This window comes from Apus apus, chromosome 13 (genome assembly GCF_020740795.1).
Source record: "Apus apus isolate bApuApu2 chromosome 13, bApuApu2.pri.cur, whole genome shotgun sequence".
NCBI lineage: Eukaryota > Metazoa > Chordata > Aves > Apodiformes > Apodidae > Apus > Apus apus.
In genome coordinates, this window is record NC_067294.1 from 11,648,470 (window position 1) to 11,668,835 (window position 20,366).

Consider the following 20,366-nt stretch of genomic DNA (forward strand, 5'->3'; position numbering starts at 1 on the left):
GGCCTGAACAGAAGTGTTTTGATTTAATCTTCAAGCATTTGAGAAAATAGACAGATAAAAGTAAAATCCCACTGAGTTTCCCAAAGTAGGTTTGCATAGAGTTTCTATTAGCTTTGAGAAGTGTTACATTACCCTTTCATTGTTAGTAAATCATGGCTGGGTAAAGCAAGGTGCAAAGTCAGTAAAATTTACTGATACAAGTTGAGTTTGTAAGTCAAGTCAATTAAGTTGTTAATATTGAGGGTTTTTTCCCCATTACAAAATCAGTTTAATTAATCAAGTTACCATCTTTACCACTAGTACTACTATTCTGAGTGCTGGGGCAATTAAATTGCTTTTAGAAAGCAAAGGTATCTGAAAATAACTAAGGACACCAACCACAAAGTGACCAAAAAGTGGCTCAGGCAACCCATATCTTACCTGCAGCATGAAGGGCTCAGGAGAGGCAGGGGCTCAGCTAAGGAAGCAAAGCAGTGGAAATACTGTGGTAAGGGGACAGCACAAAGTACAGAGAGAGTCTGTACCCATGTCAGCAAAGAGCTAAGCTGCTCTTGGTCAAGCCTGGGTAGAAAAAAAAATGGGCTTTTTAGTCAAGACTCAGGTATAACACAGGCAGCACCAGCTGGTCTTGCCTTTGCTCCTGCTTCAGAGACTGTGTGTGTCAGGAAGACACCCAAAAGCCACTTGTTCACTCTTCTGCCCCTGAACCTCACCTGCTACTGAAGGTGCAAAAGCAGTTCTCTTATAACTAACCAGATTAGAGCAAACAGAGACCACCTCATACCTGCACAGGGCCCAACATACCCCAGAACTCCTCCTTCTCTAGGTGAGCAGTTCAGCTTTTTAGTGCCCAGGTGCCTCCTATTTCACCAGGTCTCCAGAGCTTGATTGGCTCAGCAGCAACTTGAGCACTAATTTAAGCCAGTTTGGGTGCTTTTTTTTTTTTTTTCCTGCTTGTGAGGAGGTAGAGCTTTATGAGCTTGGTTCTCTATGTCTCTCTGTACCTTCTGCTGCTCTCCCCATGTAGTCCCTCTGTAATTTATCATGTGTTTTTGTTAGCTGATCTACTTCATTGACATTTTATTCTTTACTATGTTAGTTTTCTGCAATTTTGGAGAATGATACTGGTCAGAGAGAGATTGGAAGCCAGCACAAAGTAAGCAGCAAGGAGGGATAGCCCTGAGCAGCAAGAGGTAAGCAAGGCCTCTTCTTTCAGTAGTATTAACCTGGGATGATGTGTCTGGGGAGTTGTGCCTAACTCTGCCTTGTCCTATTTCTTCCAAGAGCCAAAACTGGTGGAACTGTGCAATGATTTTGCTGATCCAGCAAAATATGCTCCAGGGAAGATCCCATAAGCTGTATGAAGCTTTGTCTACACTTTACTGACTTGGCTTGATCAGATTTAACACATAACTTATTAGAGGTATAAGAGCTCTGTGCCCTCCCAGATGGCAGAGGTAAGGGCAGGGTGAGAGCAGGGCTGCCCCTTTCCATGGGGGGTTCATGTGTTCAGAGAGCTGCAACCTGTTTTTATCTGTTGTTAGTAAAGCAAGTTGTAAATTGTTATTATTTTAAAGAAAGTATTATAGGGTTTGGACTGTTCTCAGGAGCTGTAATTAGGAACCCTGGCTAGTATGAAGCACTTTAAGCCAAGTGAGCTGCTGTTGGATGTGTATCCATGCCAGGCTAAGCCTGAGACAGTGCAAGGAAAGAAGAAAAAATACTGTTATTGATAGTATCATGGGGTTTAAGGAAAATAGTGTTGCATTTTTGTGTACCTTGGAGAACCTGTTTTATTCAAAGGCTTTTAAGTGGTTGTAGATTCTTGTTTTCTGGAGTTGCTGAATGGGTTGAGTCAGGATGCTTGTGTCTTGCTGTGGGGCACTGAGAGCTGTTGTTGCCCAGCAGCCTGCAATATCTCAGCTTCATGCCTGAGAAGGGGAATTGTGCATGAGTCAGCCTCCCTGTGTTTCCCCTTCAAGCACCCCTTGTCCCTGCTCCTTCCTGGGCTGAGTGCTCATCCTTATTCCTCCTCTCAGTCAGTGATTTCTGTGGAAATTAGAACCGCTATGAACATGCCCTTCCTTGTAAAGGTCTTTCACTTCCTGACCTGCCTGTCAAGCACCCAGGGAACCTGGTCTCTCCTCCACACTGATGCTGAAAAACACAGGGAGGAATGGCAGGGCCATGGCAGGGCTGGAGTGGGGCATGGGGAGCTGTGCCTCATGGGCTTGTGTTGTCCTGATGCAACTCTGCGGTTTCTAATGTTGGACTTGTTTCAAGTGCATAAATTACCTTGGCAGTGGGCAGGGGTTGGGAGCCAGGCCATGGAAGGGCAGTGGGGACAGTGCCCAGAGCTGCCAGCAGCCCCGTGGCCCCCAGGGCTCTGCAGTGTTATCATTGACTGGTGTAACTGGGGGCTGGCTCACCTGGGAAGCAGAGCAAACCAGGGTGACTGATAAATGCACCTGGATCTTCCTTAGTCCCTGAGAAAGAACATGTGACCAAGTCTTGAAGGCAGTGATTTGCCTGGTCTGCATGTCAAGGGGGATGGACATGGGAGAGAGAGCAGAGATGAATTCCTGTGGCATAGAAACACTCCTCTGCCTTGGAGGGGACTTGGGCAGGAGCATGTGTTCACAGCCAGGTCCATGCTGAGCCTTTTCTCTGTTGCTAACTGATCACTGAAGGTGGGTGCTCCTGGCTTTCCTTGCCTCCATGCCCTGGCACACTGGGTGTGTCAGAGGGACTTGTGAGCCAGAGTGTGGTGCAAAGGGCAGCTCTGACACTTGCAGTGAAGGATAGTGCTGCAACATAACAGGTCTTGTGCAAGGATGGTGGATGGCATCCTGCTCAGCCAGGACATTTCTCTTTCCTTCTTGATGGCCTCTGCCTGCCCAGCTACCACCATTCCCAGCTCTTCCCTCACCATGCCTGAGGTGCAGGCATCTGCACTGGGGTGAGCAGCCTGTGTGGGAGTGGTGCTCCCTTGAGACAGCTTACCTGTGAAAACCAGGGCTCTTTATTTGGTGGTTTTCCAGAAACTTTTTGGTTTTGGTATGAAAAGGCTTTAAGTAAATCTCAATTTCATTTTAAAAACACAGTAAGTAGCTGTTTGGCTGGAGGACAAAGGCAGCACAAACACAAATGCAGCCTGAAGATGCAAGAACAAACCAGAATGTGTTAGTTTTAGAATTCTCTAAAGTCTGAGCTCATTTTGAGTTTGTTTGTTTGTTTTGGGGGGGGAGTGGGTTTCCCCCCCTTTTAGTATTTCAGTGGTTGGCTTTGTAGTGATCCAGACACTTTTACCTTGCCAGCTGCCCTTCCCTGCCTCTTCTCCTGGGGGAGGCAGGAGGAGGTGTGCCCACAGCTGCTAGGGGTGATTCTTATTGCAGGATTGGGCTGAGCAGAGACATTTTGTTTAGCTTGCAAGTTGCTCTTAAGGCATCATAAGAGGAAATCAGTCTTTTTCAGAGGAACACACATGTATCATTGCAAATGCTTGTACCTCTTTCACAGAAATACAATACATGGTATCATTAAATTACTTCAGCCCAATGGGAGGTTAAACAATCTAGAGAAGATTTTTCTCTCCCTCTTGCCTGCTGTATTTTATTAGTCTGGGTTTTCTGTTGCTCAGAGTCCTGGATGCCAGCAGATGCCCAGGGCTGGGGTTTGAGCTCCCTGGACAGGAGCAGGCTGGGACCAGTGGTCGTGTTTGCTCCTGTGGGATGAACCTTGAGGCCCCAAACTGAGAGCAAGTGCTATTGAACTGAGCACTCAGTGGTTCTCTTTATAATTTGCATTTTTATATTCCGGACTTTAGACTAATTTGCATATTTTCCTTTTCACTAGGACAAAAAGGGTGGTTTTCCAGACAGTTAATAACTTCCTTTGGTTTTCATCTGGAGAAACCAGCTTGTGTCCTCCTGAGAGGGCTGATGCTGGGAGGAAACACTCCCTGCTGGGGCCTTCTTTGGAGATAACAAGGAAGAACCGTGGCTGAGCTGATCTAATTACTCACTGCTGCTTCCCCTCCACCCTCCTCTTCTTAGGCATATTCCCTGTGGTGACTTCCCAGCTCTGGTACCTGCCTTGTGCCAAGTGGGTTTAGCTCATAAAATCAGTGGATAACTAACCTGACTACAAATAAACCCCAAACAAACAGGAAATAAATAAAAAAACACTTGAAAAATACCCACTTCTGGGGATTGGCAATGCATTGAATTTAGAGGGGAAGACTGAGGAGGGAAGCAAGATCTCTCTGGGTAGCAGTGGGCTGTGAGTGCTACTGGGTTAATTAAAGCTGTACTATGTGATTTCCCATACCGGTGCAGTACAGCTGGGTGGTGGTGCTGAGTGGCAACATCCTCCCCTATGTCCCACCACTGCCCTCAGGCACCCTCCTCTAACATGTGCGGGTTCTGGGGACCTGTGTTGGGGCAGACACTGTGCTCAACTCAACTGCTTTTTGACTGAGCTATTTCCCCCACTGGCTCCTGGGCTGCCAGGCTGGGTGTTGAGGGACAAGCAGCTGCTGCTGCTGGGAAACTGCCTGCAAAAATGTACCCCATGACACTCAAAATGAGTGAGTTTTGGAAAGAGAAATACACTAGCTGAGCACTCACAGTCAGCGAAGGGACCTGCCATCTGTCTGAGCAGCTTCAGGGGAATGGCCAGATCTTATTCTTCCACCTTGTACATTTTCTTGCAGAGGGAGCAGAAAACTGCATTCCTTGGCTTGCTAGGCCAGGAGGGAGGAAAGAATTTTGTTACACCAGCCCCTACAAAATCCATCGCTAGCCAAACCCAACAATGTCTGTGGAATCTGTAACACAGTTTTGAAATACCCTCTGGGATACCCCTTTTATAAATATCAAGAGTGTTCCAGCAGCATTTTTGTTCAGCTTTATTTTATGAAATGTATTTGAAAATATTGTGGTAAGATATAACACAGTTACTGTAGTTCACAAAAATCATGCAAATATTTTGACTTGTAAAAGTAAGGCTAAAAAAATCTTTGTTCTTATGGAATATTCCTTCAATGCCCAAATATGAGGATTAGAGGAACTGGAAGATCATGAGTTTTCATCAAGTGATAAAGGAGGTGAGAATATGACTGGAAAACCAAGGCGATACATCTCTTAGTGAGGAAGAGAATCCATCAGTCTGGCTACTGAGACAGAAACCTGTTATAGAATGTTGGACACTGGGGCAAGGCAGCCAGACTGAGTGGCTTTATAGCAGGAGAACTTTGCTCTTGTAATAGTGAAACATTTTGGAGCATTTCCTGTATTTGTTGATACAGAGGAGGAAGGGAAAAAAAAGCTAAACTTGGCTTAGCAAAAGCAAAAATCTCAGTTGAGCAAAAGTTTGGCTTTTGATTTTTCTGTGGTTGTTGTAGTTTTTTGTGGGTTTTTTTTGGTTTGTTTTCCCAAAACAATACAATTGATTTTTGGAGCATCTGTAATATTTGATATACAACATGAAAAAGCAAAGCATCAGTAAGACAGACCCTATCTGTAGCAGTAAGCCCTCGAGGGGGATCTTGGCAGCAGCATGAGTTCCAGCAAAGGCTGGTGGGGATAGAGGAAGGGGGTTATTAATGAGGCTGTTTCTGGTGTGAAGGTTCACGCTGTCTTTTACAGTTGAGTCTTACCTGCAAAGTTCACCCTGTGCCATGGGTGGAAGACCCACAGATATTTGGCTTGCACTGTCCAGGTTAGGCTCTGGTCACAGGTGCAGGGCTCCAGCACTGGCACATCAAGACTGAAGTCTGAGGAACACCAGTGATGCTCAGTGCAGCAGCTCGTGTCTTACCTGGAACCTTAGCAATGAGATCTCTCTTTTGTGTCACTTCCTATTTAGACTGGATGCCTTTGCTCATTAGTACTGCTTTGAGGCTGAGAGCTGCTCTTACTTTTACAACTGTAGCTGACAACTTCCTGCCTCCTAAGTAGCTGGTAAAATGTAACTGTACTAACAAGTATTATTACCATTAAGGGGTGTAGGGGGAGGCAGTGCAGTGGTACTACCTTTAGCATCAGTGGCACTTCTGAGCTAAGCTTCCAGGGAATGGCTGTTGGTGTCCATGCTTTTTAGTAGTACTATAATACTCAAAGCACCCTGCACTAGTACTTGAGTTACATGTCCATGCATGTTGCAATCTTACAGAAAACAAATGGGTGGCTTTGAGATTTAGAGATTCATGAGGCTGCTTAAAGGTGAGTCCTGCTGGTCCTGGTACCCTGTGTTGATGACATCAAGTCAATATCTAAATAGCCAATACAGGCTTTTAGTGCCAAAAATGTGGAATTGTAGGATAATCCCACTTGTATCCATGTACAGGCTACAATTTGCTGGACTGAGGTCTCATGCATTTCCTATTTTTTTCCCAGAGTCTGGCTTCTAATCCTATATTTCATTGAGATAATCTTGATCAGGATATATCAGAAAGCCAGTAAATAAGCTGTCTGTCCAGTAGGGATCATAAAAGAGCCCGTTTTGTTCTGAGTAAAAGATCTGCAGCCACACCTCATCCTCCTGCTTCAGAGAAAGGATGGTGGATCCAGAGGCAACATCGTGGTTCCCAGTGTTGGCATCAAAAGTCTTGATCCGGTACTGCCCGTTGTGGACCAAGCCAATGGCCAAATGCTTGTTGGCCAAAGTGATATCGTAAGTGAAGTAGTAAATACCTGGGATGCTGCATATAAATTTCCCACTGGAAGCATTGTAATGTCCTCCCTCGTTCATCAGGATCCTGTCAAATTTGATGGGCAGCCTTTCCCTTGGGTAGCTCTTCGAGACAGCCACAGAGAAGGCAGATTTGGCTTTGTTTGCATTACAGGTGCAGGGTCCTGGCATCCCAGCCTCACCTTTGTTTCCTTTGGGCCCTTTCTTTCCCGGTGCTCCATTTTTTCCAGGATTACCTTTTAAACCCTTGGGCCCTCGTGGCCCTGCCTTGCCAATAGCACCAGCTTTCCCCTTTGGTCCTGGCTTGCCAGGGTTTCCTGTTCTGCCTTGTGGACCTAGAAGACAAATAATATTGTAAATTTTTCAGTGAAAGAGATGATATGGTAAATGGTAAGGGGTTGTATCATTGCAGGGGTGTATTTTCATTTGGGAGGAAAAACTTGCTGGTGGGAATCCTGATGAAATACCACTTGGGGCTGGACATCTGTTAGGACTGACAAGTGATGTTAGGTGTAGGTAACTGGCACGTTAACAATGGGACTCGGGAGCAGGACAGTCTGTCCCTTTTAAAAACCAAAAGGCTGGTTCAATTTTCTGGCTCACTTGAGAAAAGAGTAATTAATTCTAAAAGTAGCCATGAACAAGCTTTTAGGTGTTTGGGTTTTTCAAGAGTGGAACAGGTTTGTGAAGCTTTTGGAACCTAGCTTTGAGCAGATGGGGTACTTTGATCTCCTCTCTCTCCTCTTTTATCTTTTTTTTTTTTCACATTTTTTTAAACAACAATTTAATGTTAAAAATAATTCTAGGTGTAATAAAAAGTCCAGCCTGGCTGTGGGATGAACCAGTCAGTCATGAACCTGGTGCAGGGCCTGTCCTGAGATGGGAAATGAGTTGATGAGCTGGGTTGTCACAGTGATGCTGAAGCTGCTGATTGTGGTAGAGTCTGATACAAGAAAAATTCATGGGGATTTATGCCCTGTCTCTTGACATGCAGTAGCAAGACTACATTTCAATGCAGCTGTGGGTGGAAATCTGCTTTCCAGATTCCATGTTTCGGGGGTGGGAGAAGAGAGGAAGAGGCAGCTCTGGCACGATGTGGTTATGCTGAATCAGGAGTGCACTCTAGTGCGGACACGGGAAATCGCTGCTTCCTCACCACAGCTGGTTCTGCTGCCTGGTGACTGCAAGGCTGCAGGTGGAGGAGAGTTCTAGTAAGTAAAAAAAGGCTGTTGTTTGCTTCGATTTAGATTGTGTGGTCAGAGCAGTGCCTGTCACCCAGCCAGAGGGCTCCGGGGCAAGTACTAATTTTTTTTCCCCTGACTTAGTTTCACTTGAGAGCAGGAGTCAGACACCACCACTTTCTCTCATCTAGAGAGCATACGTTGGAACAGGGAGAATCTCACTTCATAACAGAATGAAGCCAACAGAAATCACATACAGCATGAAGATGCTATCAGCAAATAACGTGAGGCTGAGCCCCCCTCCCCTCCTGGCAGGAGCTGATAAGTGTGAGATGTTGGAGAGGGGAGAGTAGAGATATCTGGAAGCTGGCTGAGATGTTGTCTGTCACAGGGCTCAGATTTGGGGTGACAGGTTACTGTTAACTGGACTGTTGCACTATTGCTTTTGTGTTTTACCCTTGTTGTGTTAAGAAGTGCTTTTCTCTTACCTTCATCGCCGTGCTCGCCTTTATCCCCATCCTTGCCATCCTTGCCATCTTTGCCTGGGAAGCCCATCCTGCCCACTGTCCCTGGAGCCCCAGGTGCACCAGGGGGGCCGGGTGGCCCGGGGGGTCCTGGCAGGCTGCATGCCAACTGAGGACCTTCCTGCAGCCCTCCCTTGGCAAAGCCCTCGAGGATGTGGTTTGCCACGCAGGGCACAGTCCAGAGGAGGAGGACAGCAGAGATCATGGTGCAGCCTGTAAAGAGGAGATGGGATGTGGCTGTTAACATGTGGTAGCCAGGACATGTGGGTATGGCAGTGTCCACTCCATTGGGACAGTGTGTTGTAGAGACTTCCAGGAAAATTTGAGATAGTTGGGCTTTTTCTTTGGCAAGGTTGGGAGAGCTGTTCGTTTTGGTGTGACACGAATTCAAGGATTTGTCTCATGGAGTTTTCTAGGTTCAACAATTTTTTTTAATTATTTTATTTTCAAACTTGTTCTTCTCTAGGTCTGTAAGTGTGACCATCCCTCATTTTGTGTTGTTTCCTGGGCCTCCTTTCTCCTAAAGCACAAGTAGCAGTGGCAGAGGGGTGCAGAAAGCAGCTGCTTGGGGCTAGCGGAGGGGAGGAAGGGTAAAGGCTTTTGGTGTAAACTTTCCCAGTAAGACCTGCCCTGTGGCTGGGCCACTGGGGCTCCTTACCAAGCACAAAACCCATTGTGTGATGCAGGGCTGAATTTAGGAGATGGGCTTGTGGAGACTTTGGGCCAGGGCAGTCCTTACTGTGTTTTGCCTGACAGTGTGAATCGAGCCTCTTAGCTAGTTAATGATACAGGGTAGTTTTTATACAGTAAAATATCCCTCTGGATCTCTGCACATGGAGCTGTTTGGAAATAGCTGTGCTCCACGTGCAGCTCCTGAGTAACTCCAGTGCATCTTGAAATAATGCTCAGATGTACCAGCAGCTTGGAGAGGATGCTCAAAATCAGGATGATTGATTGAGAGCCTGTCTTCATGCATCACCCCCCCAAGACTCTGTGTATTAGAAGCACTCAAAATAGAATTTAGTTACAGATACAGTAAAATAGAATGTCCCCTACAGCATCAGTTGCTGAGTACCCATGGGTAAAGGTGCTCCTGCCATTCCTTCCCCAGAGCAGAAGGCCTCCCCCTGCCCAGGATGAGGATTATTTTCCTCCCTTTGCTCTTCTGGAGAGGGAGGTTATGAACATGGCCACCAGCATCCCAGAGGGTGATCCCTGATGGGCATTGACCACAGCCAAGGGGAGAGACTGATGGAGTTGGGCCCTTTTCCAATTGCATGAATTTGGAAACAAGCTGATGGGGGAGGAAAGGCATCCCCTGGGCCGATTTCTTTCTTTCAGCTTCTGTAGCTGAAGTAGCCCTTGGAGAAATGAGCCATGAAGCCTAAAACTCCCCCATACAAATCTGGCTGGTTCACTGTTTGCTCAGTTGGCCTTTGATTAGGAGAGATCAAGGTAAAACTAAAGGATTTTTTTTTTCTAAAGGAATTAGCCATGTATCACTTTGATGCAACTCCTACCCTCAGGCTAAGAGGTGCACACTCTTATTTGATGGAAAACATGCTTGTGAAATTTAGCCTTTTCCCTTATTACAGCTACCTCTGGCTGTGGAGAGTTAAATATTTTAAGAATCATTGATTTACATGGGCTTTCATATCACATCCTGAAGTCCTTCTAATGAAATACAGAATATAAGCAAGGACTGAGAAGCAAGCAAACTGCCTTTCACCTATTTCTTCAAGCTTTAGTTCTGGAGCAGATTTGTAGTTAAATACAGATGTAGTAAAAGATGAGCTGGGATATCCCAGACCTTTCAGTCTGTTGGTGGCTTTTTTTGCCAGGCAAGGTTCTGTGTGGCATTAAGCCAAATACCGTGAGGCTTTAGCAGTAGCATTTTGCTTAACTTCTGCACTGGAAATAAGATGCTTAAAGTATTGTATAAATTTCATGTTGGCCTTAGTGCTCTCATCCTGGTATCAGCTCCTGAAGGGAGCAGAAATGCAGATTACATGCTCCAAATTCAGCGAGCAATACGCTACATATTAATGCCAAATGGGAGCTCCCCAGTTCTGCAACACGTGTGATTAAGAACATGCAGAGAAATGGGAAATGCAAAACAGATCTCTGGGCTGGATTTGGCTGCTAAGCCATTTTGTTCTTTAGCTCTTTTGTTTTTCTTATACCTAAGTTGATTTGCTGCTGGTGGAAAGTGTTAATTCATTGGCCTCATGAGATGGAAATCACCAGCCAGTATTAATGTGGACAGTTGAATAAAGGCTTTTTGGTTGATGGAAAGGGAAACAAAATGTTAAAATGTCTGTGGAGTTGGGAGGTCCTAAAGAAAGCTCCATCCCTGCTTTCCACTAACCACATTAAATAGGGCAGAAGAGAAGAGAGAGGTGCCTGGAGGTAGATAATGTTAGTAAGTTGTGGCAAGAAAAAATGTCATTGTGGAGAATAACCTGGAAAAAAGCTGGGACTGCTTCAGGTAGAGGGAAAATGGGCAAGAGGGAGCACAGGGCAGAAAGACAGCTCCTTCTTTTAGTCTCTTACCATGAGTACTTCTGTTACCTTCAGACAACCCAGCTAGTTGACCTGGCAAACAAAATACCCCGAGGCTGGGATGTTAGTGGTATTGGTACTTGGGTAGACAAGGAACATTCAACTACCTGGAGCCATGCACTGGAGCAGCTCCTGAGTCGGTATTAATTAACAGCTCCACAAGAACATTTCATCCCACACACACTTCTGTGATGTGGGATGCAAAGCACAGTCACATTCACAAGAGGATCTATAAATAACCTCTTAAAGAAATCTGTTTGAAAGAAAACAAACCTCATGCTGTTCCACCTTAAAAGGAAAATTGCTCCTCCATGTAGAATGTATGATGAACTCCAAAAAGCAAATTGGAAACAGATTAGCATCTTTCCTCTCTGCAGTATGGGCAGCAGGCCTGGCACTGGGGGCCAAGCATCATAGTATCAGCTGAGGTCTTACTTTTTGCATGACATTTTAATTAATGGCTTTGTTAACAGGGTTTTGGAGACTTTTTGGCCATGACTGATCCCTGTTGTTCACTAGCATGCACCATGTCCTGCAGCCAGATCAATGGAAATTGCTGCTGAGGGTCCAGGGTATCCCCTGGGATCTATGTATTCCATAAAACTGTGCTGTGGATCCCCACTGGGTAATTTTGGGGAATACTTATTAGGAAGTAAACCAGGAAATTAGTGTTTTTGGAATATGTTGACTCCTGAATCTTAGAGCTGGAGCACAACGTTACAGAAAGTATAAAGTAAAGCAATAAAGACAGAGTGTCTCTGATTTGCAAGTGAGGAACATGCAGAGCTGTTTACTGGCTTTTCACTTCTTAACAAGCCACAAGTTTAGAGGCCTTCACTATAATTATGTCATAAAATGTAATGAACGATTCAAAGCAAGAATGTTTCTGATATGGGATGTTCTGACTCTGTCCCATGGCCTTTATGAGACACTCTCTTTCTGTTTTAGGACATTTTGTTGTCATTTCTTGAGACTTTGAGTCCTTCTCTGCAGCCCTGCAGAGGCTGCCCTGCACCCTGGCTCTCCCTGATGCAGGGGCTGGGGAGGGGAGATGGGGGTGTAGGTTTCCTCAGGATGGAGAAATGCCAGGAGTGGGTGGGCTGCATGACTCCCCAGCTGCCCTGAACAGCCTGTTCTGAAGCAGACACGTGTACACTCAGCAGGATTTGAACCTGACCCCTCCTTGGTGAAATCTGAGCATCCCCTGAGCTTCTGTAGCACATGGAGCATTTGTGGAGGGGAACTGCAAACCTAGGCTCTCTAATAGTTTTTCTGTCCATGCTCCTTGTAGCTGGAGCTACACAGTGGTGGCGTGTCCCTGCCTGCAGGGAGGAAAAGCTCAGAGGAGAAGAGAAGGGAGTCTGGGGGGAATTGCTGCTTGGGGGGAGGGAGGAGCAGGATGGTCTACTACCCTGAGAGGGGACCCAGCAGTGAACAACTAACTTAGACTTTCTGCTATGTATCCTTTCAATACTCAGGGCTTTCTAAAACAAAAAAAACCCCAAACATCGTCCTGCTTCACAATTTCCCACTGTAGCTCAAGGCCTCTTAATTAGTCTTCAAAACATCCATTGTTGCTGTGAGCATAATTGTCGGCTCTGGTGGTTGCCCTGTAGCACCACCAGGGTGGAGGCACAAGGAGCCCTCGGGCACATGAGGCTGATTTAGATAAAATAAGGTGTGCTGCAGGTGACAGCAGCTGAAATGAATGCATTTAATTTATGATAAAAGCCAATGAAGTAGTGATACCAGATGCTGAGTTTAACGTGTTATCTGCTATTGCACAAAGTGAGGTCAAAGGAAAGGAAGGAGAGTGACAGTGATGCCTCTTCTGTGCCTCAGCTTTAGGCTGCTAGGGATGCCTGTGGCAAACCCTTCCCAGCTCTGTGATAAAACCCTGTTACAGAACCTGGTAATTGGTACCAGCACAAAGGGAGAGGCTGTGGTTTTGCTGTACGAGATGGGTGCTCCCAGCAAAAGTCAGAGGAATGTTTTCTTCCTGGAGGATTAATTTTAACTGTTGACTGTTGCCTTTGCAGATTCCTGTACAGGCATTGGAAACCTGAGTGCTCAGTGTTTTAGACCTTATTTGGTAAGTTTTCAAAGTTAAGGTTAAGAGGAGGGAGGAAAAAAAAGGAAAAGTGAATCTACTCACCAAGACTAATCTCTTCAGTGAGATCTTGACAGGCGCTGGAAACCTGCACAAGTCTGAGCAGATGTTCTGCTGCAGATCATGTCACACGCAGAGCCCCAGCCCCGTCCTGCCACAGCAGCGTCCTTCTGAGGGGTGTGCAATACTGACTTCTCTAGCCTTTCTATTTTATTAACATTTTACTCCTTTTTGCTCCAATTGCTGGCTTCCTGCTGCAGCTCCAGGCTTTGGCTCAAGGTTGCCAAAGGCATATTTTTATTATTGTGTAATGGGTCTGCGCCTCTTCCCCTGTCACGTGGCATCTTTACGCACATATGGCTGGAAAGCTCTTGATGCTTGGAGAGCTTTTCCCTTTCTGTCTCCCTTGCAGCCTCATATGAGACGCTCAGGAGTTGCCTGGATAATTTCTGACTGGTTCTGTGTTTCTCTGCTGTAGCCACTGCCTGCAAACAAGCAGAACTTGTAAGAGGATGGGTAACACGGATCAGACTGGGGAACAACTTTCAGTCTTGGTCCTGGAGCAAGGGAATCAAATCTTGTCCAAAGGGTGGAAACTTGCTTCTAAAACAGCTTAGACAAACAGGAATGGCAGATCACTCTAGGCTTGAAATAAAAGACATTGCTGTGAAGCAGCAGCTTTGCAAATGCAGATTGTGAGGGGAAGCTGCATCCACCTCAGTGCTGGTTCAGGTGGTTGTGTGAGGCAAAATGCAGACTTTGCCATAGAGATGGTAGGGCAGGAATGTTTCTGTCTTTGGAAAGGGTTGAGATTTTGTTTTAAGCTTGCAAAGTATTTACAACCCCCTGGAAATTGTTTAAGGTAGGGGAGCAACCCTGGAAGTGGTGGGTGAAGCCAGAGTTGAGCAGTCACAGGATGAAAAGCTGGCTGTGCCAGCACCAAAGTGTTGAGTTGCAGTCAATCCCCGACCCCTCACTTTGCAGCAGCAAGTTCTGGTGCAATAGCTCTGAGCAGTCTTGGTGTCCAGGCTTAAACGAGCCTGTTAAACCCAGAATTTGCAAATGCGTTGTGACTGAAAATATGTGACCAAAGGTAGTGTTTCCCTGATGGCCTCCAGGGGAGTGCAGAGACAGGAGAATGGGGGTTCAAGAGTTTTCTGACCCTACTGCCTCCTGCCCTCCCCTTCCATCCCTCCCTATTTTGTGGGATTCTTTGTGATGCTGCTGGGGTTTTATGGGCCAGACTCGTCTTTTTAAAGGAGCGGAGGGGAGAGTTTGAACAGCAACTGCAGGGTGACCCAGACACAGAGCCTGGCCCCTCGGGTGCTTGGGCTGGCAGTGGGGGAGGATACAGGGAACCCATCACCCTGCCAGGAGGGCAGTGATGCCCCTGGGACTGTCATTGCCTGCACAGGGTGCCTTGCTGGTGATCCTGGCTGCAGCCTGTGGGTCCTGGGTGTGGATGTGTGGTTCCTGCTCTGTTCCAGCTGGGATCTTATGTGGAGCTTGGGACAGGTGTGTCCTCAGTGACAGGTTCCAGATCCTTCCCTGCTGCTCTCCAGCCAGTAAATCTTATGTTCAGTGCAGGTTATTGGCTGATTTGGAGCACTCTGGAATTATGACTCCTTACTTTGCCAGAATTCACCCTTATCGGAGCTGTTGTGTTGTGTGTGTGTTTTGTTTTTAAGCTTTCCTCTGCATCTGCTGTTGGAACATGTTGGGAATAGATATAAAGTATAAATGAAGTGTGTATACAGTTTGCGTTGTGAGCTGTAGTCAGTTCAGCAGCTCCTGGGAGGGGTGGGAATGTTTGGCTGAGGAAGCACAGGACTTTTTGTGCTGTGCTAATGGTCCCACAGAGCTCCTTCAGAGTTGGTGCCCTGACCTCCAGCTGGCTCAGCAATGTTCCCTGCCACTGAACAACCCCCAGGAGAACAGCTCCCCTCCCCAAACCCGTGCAGTCATCACAAATTTTGCTGGGTTAAGGGCTGTTTTAGAAAAGCTGCCATACAGCCCCTAGCCCCACTGCCCCCTGGTATTGGGGTGAGCTCAAGTGGGGACACTCCCAGACATGAGCTCTGAGATCAGTTGAATACGAATTCTCACTTTTTGCCTGTTACCATAAATTTTATAGGAACACAGTTCTCTTGGAGGGCCTCTCTGGCCTGGGTGCAGGGCTGGAGGCAGCCAAAAGGCTCAAGGTGTTGCATGTGCACAGGTTCTGCCACAGGTTAACTATGAAGCCAGATGAAAACTTCCCGTGGGCTTTGCCAGGGGTGGCAGTTGGATTGGCCTGGGAAGCCACAGCCCTTTCCCCAAACACTAATGATGTTGAGAAGAAAAAGCATTTATGTTTATGCTGAACCTGCCCTATGGCAGCTGTGCTGGGGTATGGGCCAGAGAAGGGCCAGGGATGAAGTGATGCTTGAAAATACAGCTGTCCTGCCAGGCAGGTCCAGGTGTGACTGGGGATTTGTGGTTACTGGTGCTTTTTTGCCTGGATCCACAGCAAGTTGAAGGCAGCAAGAGCCTGACCTAGTTTGGCAGCCTGGGGAGAGGCAGTGCTGGGAAGCTCCTGCCAGGCAGATGGAAAATATGTCTGTGCTGCAAATCCGAGCCGAGCTCACCCGGGGTCCCAGGCAGCTCTGCTGAAGAACATGTTTGGCAGCATGCTTTGTTAAATAAATAAACTGCCCCTTCAGAGTGAAACAGAGAAGCCCTGAGACTTAGTTCTCAGTTAATTTTGTTTCAGCTAGACATTGCAGGGGTGTGTTAGATGAGATGATGTCCCTTCCGTGCAGCTTTTTAGCAAAAGCCTCCCTGCGGTGGCTAATGTGGCTTTCACCATCCACCACAGGAAGGTGGCTTGTTGCTGCGGCATGGGGGGCTGGCTCGGGGTGGTGTCTGTCTCAGGAGACCCCCACAGAAATGTGTAGGGCTGAGGGTGTAGGTTTCCACCGTGGATGGGCTGCTGAGGCCTGGTGTGGTGCTTCCTCCTGGGCCACAAACCTGTCCTGCCTGTGCCATGCCTCATAGCCCCCACACCAGCCTGGAAGATGCTCCTCACCCAGGCTGGGTGCTGCTCCTGTCCCCTGCACGTGTCCCCAGCACAACACGCTGTGACTTCACATCCTTTAGATAAAGCTCACTGGGGGGGATGCATGGCTTGTGTGGCAGGGAAAGGTGCATCATCCAGCACCTACAGAGTAAAAAGTGTAATTTTGGCTTTGGGTGAGAAATGTGAGTGCCTAAAGGGTGGGTGGTGACTGGCAGGACAGGACTGCCTTGCAGCAAGGAAGGTTTTTCCCTCGTTTGCTTCTGGAGCACTAGCATGTTTCACTGTTGCAGATGCCAACCTTGCAGCAACGACTTTGTAACTAAATAAAATGACTCTGCAAATGCCAAAATAGCTGCAGTTCAGCCAGAGGCCTTCCCATTGCTCTGGGCAATGGCAGTGAAAGTGTACTGCTCTTCAAAGATGAGTGGTGGTGCTTTGGGGATATTTTAGGGTGATATTAATGTGAGGGGAAAAAGCATTTTTCTACCCAACAGGCCTCCTGGCTTAGTGTGGAATGGTGATTTGAGTAATTTTTATTGCCCTGCCTAAAAGGAGTTTGCAAGTCTGTGAGCAGTCTTCAGAGAGTGATTGTCCCTCTCCAAAAGCCCCCATAAAAATGAGTCAAATCTCTGTTTAAACTTAAAGGATGCCCTTGAGACCATTAGCTCTGCTCAGGAACTGCAGTCCTAACCCATTAAGATAAAAATAAATAGAGCTTATTTTAGAAAGAGGGAAGTGGGAACCAGCCCAAGCACCAGTGAGCCACCACAAGCACAGTACAGATGTGTTAAGGTTGGGGTTTTTTCTTTTGTCTCAAGCACCTTCTAATTCAAAGTGAAATTCAGCAATCTGTCTGGCTCCTGCCTATATATCTAATACCATAGTTAGACAAGAAAAGAGTCTTCTGAAAATGCCTTGTATTTCCCAAAATACAAAAAACTCCAGCCCTACTTCTGGAGTCTGTAGCATTATCATCAATCCCAGTAGCTGGGTAGCATTTGTCCAAGCCAGAAAAGCCAGCAAGAAATATCTCTCATGTGACAGAACAGTGCTTGTCCTTCAGGGCAAAACAGCATTCCCCAGGAACAAGTGCAATATTACCTACATTGCATGCAAGCAGTGACAGTCTGTGAAGGTAGAGATGAAATTCTCTCTCCTGCTGCTGCTTTCCAAACAGACAATTTTACATTAGAGGTGGCTTTTCTGTTCTGAGAATTGATATTTTGCTAAATATGGTCTTTCAGCTATTCCTAAAATAGTGAGAAAATATTAGTACATTGGCAGGTTATACTGTGGGGCTGTGCTGCCTCAGGGGTGTTAAGCCTGCAGCCCAGTGCTTTTGCACATGCCCAGCATGAGACTTGTTGAAGCAAGAAGGGACAGCTGAGCAAACCCAAAAGCCAGTTGAAGGCACCATTTTCCTCCCCTGGCTTGGGTCTGGTGCAGCCCAGGGGCTGATGGCATAACCCTTTCCCAAGCAGGATGTGCAGAACCAGGAGCTACTATGAGGAAACTTCTCCTTCACTGCACTGCTGTGACAGTGGCTTTGCTAATGGGGCACTGCAGGAGGCCCCTGGAACCTCAGGGTGCTCCAGCACCCACCTCCCCAGTGCACTGTTAGCATATGTGGAGGCAGCTTGTGAATGGGTTAAAAAATGAAACCCCTTGCAGCAGCAACGGGGTAAAACTCTGCTGTGAGGCCGTGCTGGAGTAAAATTTGTGGTTCCTATCTTTATATTAAAAATTGAGGACAAATGCATGTGCAAATGTGTTATGGCTGTAAAAGCATCTGAAAGAAATTCTCACTCATAGGAGATGTGGTGGGAGATGACAGCAGAGCAACAGGCCAAGGGCTGTGCTTAGCCCCAACTGCTGTGCAGATGAGTGGCTGCATGGAGGCTGTTTCGAAAATGCTTTGGCAATATTAAGATGTTGTGGGTTGGAAATGTTGGGTTTGCTAGCCTGTCCACTGATCAAGGTGTTCTTAGGGAAAGTGATTTTTTTTTTTTCTTTTCTGTTCCACTGAGCTCTGAAATGTGCTGGTATTTTGCAGGAGCAAAAATCATTGTTACCTGCTACCCTGGTGGGGCTTCTGGTTGAGTAACCTAAGAGATGTGAACAAATTTGTTTCATGTGCAATAAGTAGTTTAAATGAGTATGATTTTTTAATTTGTTTGCATCCAGCAAAATAAATGCAAACTGGAGGGTTAACAGAACAATTTGGGGCTGCCTGCACATAGTTCAGGTGTGTTGGCCTGAATGAAGAAACTAGTTAAACCAAAAGGGGTTTGGGAAAACTGCACTTACTGGGTTGCACTAGGCACTATGGGGTGCAGAAAATCTGTCTCTTTTTCTAGTTGAAATCCATTTATTCCTTAACTAATTGCTATTCTTCCTGCTTTTTTTCTGATCCCTCAACAGCCTAAAACAATTATGCTCTGGCAGAACAGTGCATCTCTTCCATTAACCCGCTCAGGAAAGCCATAAAGATCCAATTACAAAGAAATGTGAAGAGACAGTAAAAGAAAACTACCTTCTGGCACACCTTGAAAGATAAGAGTGCTAAACTTTTCATCAAAAACAAAGGAGAAGGTTTTAATCTACATATTTTAAAAGTGCCAATGTCTTCAGATCAGCTGGCTAGCTGACTTTGCAGACTGACACTGCCTCAGACAACCAGGACTCAATGGGATGAAAAATGAGGCAATTGAAAACAATTGTTGAGAAGGAAGCTGAGAAATTAATTTATGAGCCTTATCAAGGGCAAGATTCAGAGAAAGTTACCCTGCCTGTGCTGGGAGGGTCTGCCTTGTGTTATGATTTGCAAATTTGACTCATCTGTGTTATCAGGCTAAGGAATTGCCTCTCACCTGGCTCCTACCTTTTAGCATGTGAAAAACAGCTCCCGACTTCAGCTGCTTCTGCTTGAGTATCTTTGTTTTCATTGTGTTTGTTCCTGCCCAAGCTAGCCTACAAACGTGTTTCAAATTCATTTTGGAGAGGAAAAAAAAATCTTGTGCAATAGGAAGCTGTCTTTGGATATGCAGTCATATTGCATGCCAAATCCAAGGGGAAGCAGATGGAGGAAAATTAATCCTCATGATTAGATCCACAATGTTCTTTAACATTTAACCTTTATGATATAAATAGGACAACATGTTTTAAGCTTTATTTGTCCTTTAACTGTTGAGACTGATCCAGACAAGATCTACCCTGCATCCTTCACAAGCTCAAGGAACTGTATTTTGAATCAAATACTATTGAATGCTTTTTCCCTTGGAGCTGCTGTTCTGCTTCACCAGAGGAAACTGCTCTGTCGCCCCCACAGGCTCTTAGCAGAGCAGACAGGCCTTGCCGGGGAGTTACACTCTTGTCTTCAGGCAGGGAAAACCAAATCCATCCACGTGAGTATGCTTAAGGCGGAATTCAGAGAGCTTATTTGTAATAAACAGATCCCTCTATAGCACTGAACACGTTATATTGTCTTCTAAAATTGATGTACTTTTAACCTTTAACTAAACAGAGTTTAAATCTGAACTTTACAGGCTGCCTAGACTGGTGATTTATTCGTTATTCATTTTCAGTGCTGTTTTTTTTAATTGCCTGTATATCTAAATAGCTCAAGGAACTGGAAACATGGACCCTTCTGACACCTCATCTTCCCTCAAACTGAACTTGGCACTGGCCATGGTGACAGCAGCTGGTATCTCTGCAGCTGGAGGCATGCTGGCCAGAACTTCAACTGCTTCAGCCCTGAGAACTATGAGCTCACCATTCCAAGTCAGCTAATTCAGAAAAATCATCCAAGGACAGTCTGCATTCAGGTCATAGCAGAAGATCTCTGGAACACAGTAAACCTAAAATTTGTTATCATCATTGAGTGTGTCACAGATTGTTTTAATACAGAGCTACATTGCAGGGTAATGCAGAATTCCTGTTATTAGCTATATATGCTGAATTAAAATACCCAGCCCTCAAAGTGGCTGTGAAATCACACACGTGATTTAATGTATGTTTATTGCATGTAATGACTTGTGGAAAAAAAGCAGGTTTTCCTTGAAATTATCCACAACCTAAAAAGGTCAAGACAGGAGCTGATGTGGAAACTTGAAACATCAGTCACTGGTACAGCAGAAGGAAAAACACATCCCTAATATTTTTCCCTCTCTAAATCCTTATTGTGAAAACATAGAAGCAGTTTCTGCAAAAGCTGATTTCTACTTTACACATTTTTTCCT

General features: G+C 46.0%; 2 protein-coding genes across 3 annotated transcripts in view; one reads left to right on the plus strand and one right to left on the minus strand.

Annotated features, from left to right (window-relative positions):
• FABP6 (fatty acid binding protein 6) overlaps window positions 1-20,161 on the plus strand; it is an 83,604-nt gene extending 63,443 nt beyond the window's left edge. The window contains exons 7-8 of one of the 2 annotated variants that reach the window (XR_007890820.1): window positions 1,100-1,193; window positions 19,748-20,161. The gene's annotated coding sequence lies outside the window, so the exon portion shown is untranslated. Of the gene's footprint in view, window positions 1-1,099; window positions 1,194-18,549; window positions 19,671-19,747 lie in introns of those variants that run through there. The other variant, XR_007890819.1, reaches the window with a different exon arrangement.
• Window positions 4,897-13,321, minus strand: C1QTNF2 (C1q and TNF related 2). Its single transcript, XM_051631511.1, has 3 exons — window positions 13,116-13,321; window positions 8,363-8,611; window positions 4,897-7,028 (listed from the first exon to the last, which is right to left on the minus strand). Exons 2-3 carry the CDS (start codon window positions 8,601-8,603, stop codon window positions 6,415-6,417), a joined length of 855 nt encoding a protein of 284 aa, XP_051487471.1. The 5' UTR covers window positions 8,604-8,611; window positions 13,116-13,321; the 3' UTR covers window positions 4,897-6,414.
• Window positions 20,162-20,366: the final 205 nt, after the last annotated feature.